A 3,333-nucleotide genomic window follows, 5' to 3' on the forward strand; every position below is an offset into this window, starting at 1 on the left:
AATTAAACCTTATTTTCAATAAGCAATCCTGAAAAATATTTGGGGGTGCTTAACTTTTTTCCAGGTGTATATTTCTTCCACTGTGCTTAACATTTTTTATCTGGTTTTTGAAAGAACTCCTCAAAATAGATGTTATCACATATCTTGGAGGGCACGAGGTGAAAATATTTGTTGGTAATACTGACTTAGGAATTGAATGAAACAAAATTTATCACTTTCATATGTGAAGTCTTTGCAATAAGCTGCTGAAATTACAAGATTTGTTGATAGTGAGAATATTAGATATCATTAGTATCGCAAGTCTTGCTAAAATTAAGATTTTCTTTTTTTCCTGTTTTTAGGATATTTTAAAGAAACCATATTAATAAGAGAAGAATAAGGATAATTTTATTGGTAAGAAGTTAGTTTAGAATTACACAAAGTATCTGGCTTGAGGTTCCTTAAAAGAAAAAAGAGACTTATTAGTATTTACTGTGGGACTCTTGATAAAATTATTGAGACTAATAGGAATATGTACAATGAAATTAGTTATGTTATGAAAAAAAACAAAAACAGTCTTATTATTATGGGAATTGTGATTTGGTTAGTCATTGTACTGTCCGTTTTTTGTTAGAGACTGAAAATGTCTTGAGGTTAAGAAGAATTATTGTTTTCACTCAGCATGTGAAAGATCCTAAAAGGGAAGATTCTATTTAAGACCTTATTTTGATTACTAAGGCATAGTTAGAAGTATGACTGTGTAAGAGTGCTTATAAGTGCCACTAGTAAGCAAAACACTGTTTGTTTGTTTTTTAACCAGTGTAGAGTTAGAGTTAGCAGTCATGTCAAAAATTTTAGAGTGATGGCTTTTGAATACTGCAGGCAATATTGAGAAAAATTAAGTAGCTACTGGAAAGAATGTTAATAATATTTGGGATGTAGTTTGTTAGCTTGATCAATGTCTTGTAAAATGTCTCCAAAGTGTTGCTATATGAGAAATTGATAGAGCATAAACTTGCACTACATTTGAAAGTGCTTTGTAGGAATAGTGGCAGTCTATACCATCAGCACCAACCTCAACATATTGTTATATTATTGATTTGCTTCCTATTGTTAATATTAAGTTTTATCATATGCATTTGTTGCCCCATGCTTTTGTTGTTTTCATATTGATAATAGTGAAGACATAGTACACAAGCATTATGGAGATCTCAGATTTGAGAAATAACAGGCAGAAAAGTTTTAGCAAATAAACTTGTGTTATATATTAGTGAAAGTAAACTAGAAAATTTATGTATTTATTTCACAATTAATTTTGATCAATTAAGCCAAATGTATTTCTTACTGGGTTACAACTGTTCTATTTATATGATGATGCCCTATAACTGCATTTCTTCTATCTTCAATGAATACACACCACTGTATGTATTGTTTCACAAATGTGCAACTGATGTGGCTTCTGTAATAGTCAACATGGATTTTAAGTCATATATTGATTCTCCTATAGAAGATTCTATAAAATGAAAAAAATTCATAAGTGGCATCATATCTTAAAAATATGATGACAAGTGATTTTTCAAAAGAATAGTTTACTATCAGGTTTTAATTTGATAAAAAGTATTCAAAGTAAGTGTACTGTAAGTCAGTTATTACATATGTATAAAAAAGTAACTTATACAAAAGCCTTATATGGTAAGAGTCCATAGCTCATAGTTTTGTGAATATATACTTTAATTTACTGAACCTGTACTAATTTGCAGTGGTGTATGTCCAAAAAAAACTAAGTGAAATTATATTCCCCAACAAAATGAATTTATTAGAATAAAAACATGCACAACATTCCACCACTATGAGGTTGTTATTCCATCTTCATGTACGTTTCTCAAGTTAAATAACTGATTCAACCCTAAATACAAATGGTATGATAATCAAATTGTAATATCAATATACCTAATACTTATAACATAACATGTAGACTATTAACTGATCAGTCTTTTTCATGATGAATGGGTTCATATTATTTTTAAATAATTCTAGTCATGTGTATGCACTACATGTTTCTTGAATCTCTCAATGACCAATTCCCAATTTTACATGAACTACAACTCACTTTGTTTGAAAACAAATGGGAAGAAAGTTCCATCAATATAGTATGATTTGGTGTGTGCTAGTTGAATTAATTTAAAATTTGATTGTGAAGTGATAAACAATATTGCAGTTGGATGAAAAAAAAAAGATTGCTTAGATGTGTCTCAATTGGCTAAATGACTTTTATAAATCATCCTGCTTTTCTATGTTCTTTACAGGTTACATTTTTTCATTAAATTTTCTGTTTAGACTTACCTTTTATGACAATTCAGAATTTTATATTATTTCATATTAAACAATTTAGTATGTATATAACTATGTTGATAATTTTATACATAATAGCATTTATTACATTGCTAATAAAATCTTATTTTTTTCATTAAACATGTCAATTTGAAATAAAATGTATTTAACAGTAACTAAACAAACCTTTTAATCCAGGAACTCCAACCCCATCTCTTCCAGGAACACCAGGTTCTCCCTTTTGCCCATCAAATCCAGGAAGTCCAGGTAAACCAGGCAACCCTCTTTCTCCAACTTCTCCAGGACGTCCAGGAGGCCCTTGTACACCAGGTGGTCCAACATATCCTTTCTCTCCTGCACATAATTATATACAATCATAATAAAAACTGCTAAATTTGTGTGCCTTAATTGGTTCAAATTAGATGTTTGTGATGTCATAATAATAAGTCTATAGTTTCGTATGAATTAGGAACTCAAATTACTGATATTGACAAGCTAGAATATAAAATAGGAACCTCTTATCTTTTCGATTTGGTAAAATATTGCTCATGTAATGAATCAAACACAGTGACACCCCACCCATCTCTTTCCAATTATGGAAACGCTCCCTTATATACGCTTACTTCTATATATGAAACAAATAACCAATCGGAAGCTTAGAATGTCCCCTTAGTGGCTTTTTAGCCATTTTAATGTACTAGGATGCCATTTCTTTCTTTCAAACCAAGATTTCAAGTAGGTAGGTTGGGTCTTTAGTCTGCTCGATATTTAATTTTTTAGACTGAAATACAGATTATTATATAAAACCTACAAAAATTATTTTGTTTCATACCCTCCACATGCAAAATTTTAAAAGGCTTAGCAACCTACATCATGTAGCAACTGAGTACAAAGGTTTAACTAGAAGAGATAATTGTTTGCTTCTTTATTTACTGTTCTATGTTTTAAGAAAATAATTTTAAGAACTTATTTATAAATAGCAATAATCTATATACATATATATATATATATATATAATGTATA

The 3,333-nt window shown here is 29.5% G+C and overlaps 1 protein-coding gene across 3 annotated transcripts in view; it reads right to left on the bottom strand.

The window, feature by feature from the left end:
• LOC106464694 (collagen alpha-2(IV) chain-like) overlaps positions 1-3,333 on the bottom strand; it is a 168,913-nt gene that overhangs the window by 34,745 nt on the left and 130,835 nt on the right. For all 3 annotated transcript variants that reach the window (XM_022392462.1, XM_022392463.1, XM_022392464.1), the window contains one exon: positions 2,497-2,664. In XM_022392462.1, the coding sequence (XP_022248170.1) occupies positions 2,497-2,664 (168 nt within the window). The remainder of the gene's footprint in view (positions 1-2,496; positions 2,665-3,333) is intronic.

Source organism: Limulus polyphemus, unplaced genomic scaffold, assembly GCF_000517525.1.
Source record: "Limulus polyphemus unplaced genomic scaffold, Limulus_polyphemus-2.1.2 Scaffold1721, whole genome shotgun sequence".
Classification (NCBI taxonomy): Eukaryota; Metazoa; Arthropoda; class Merostomata; order Xiphosura; family Limulidae; genus Limulus; species Limulus polyphemus.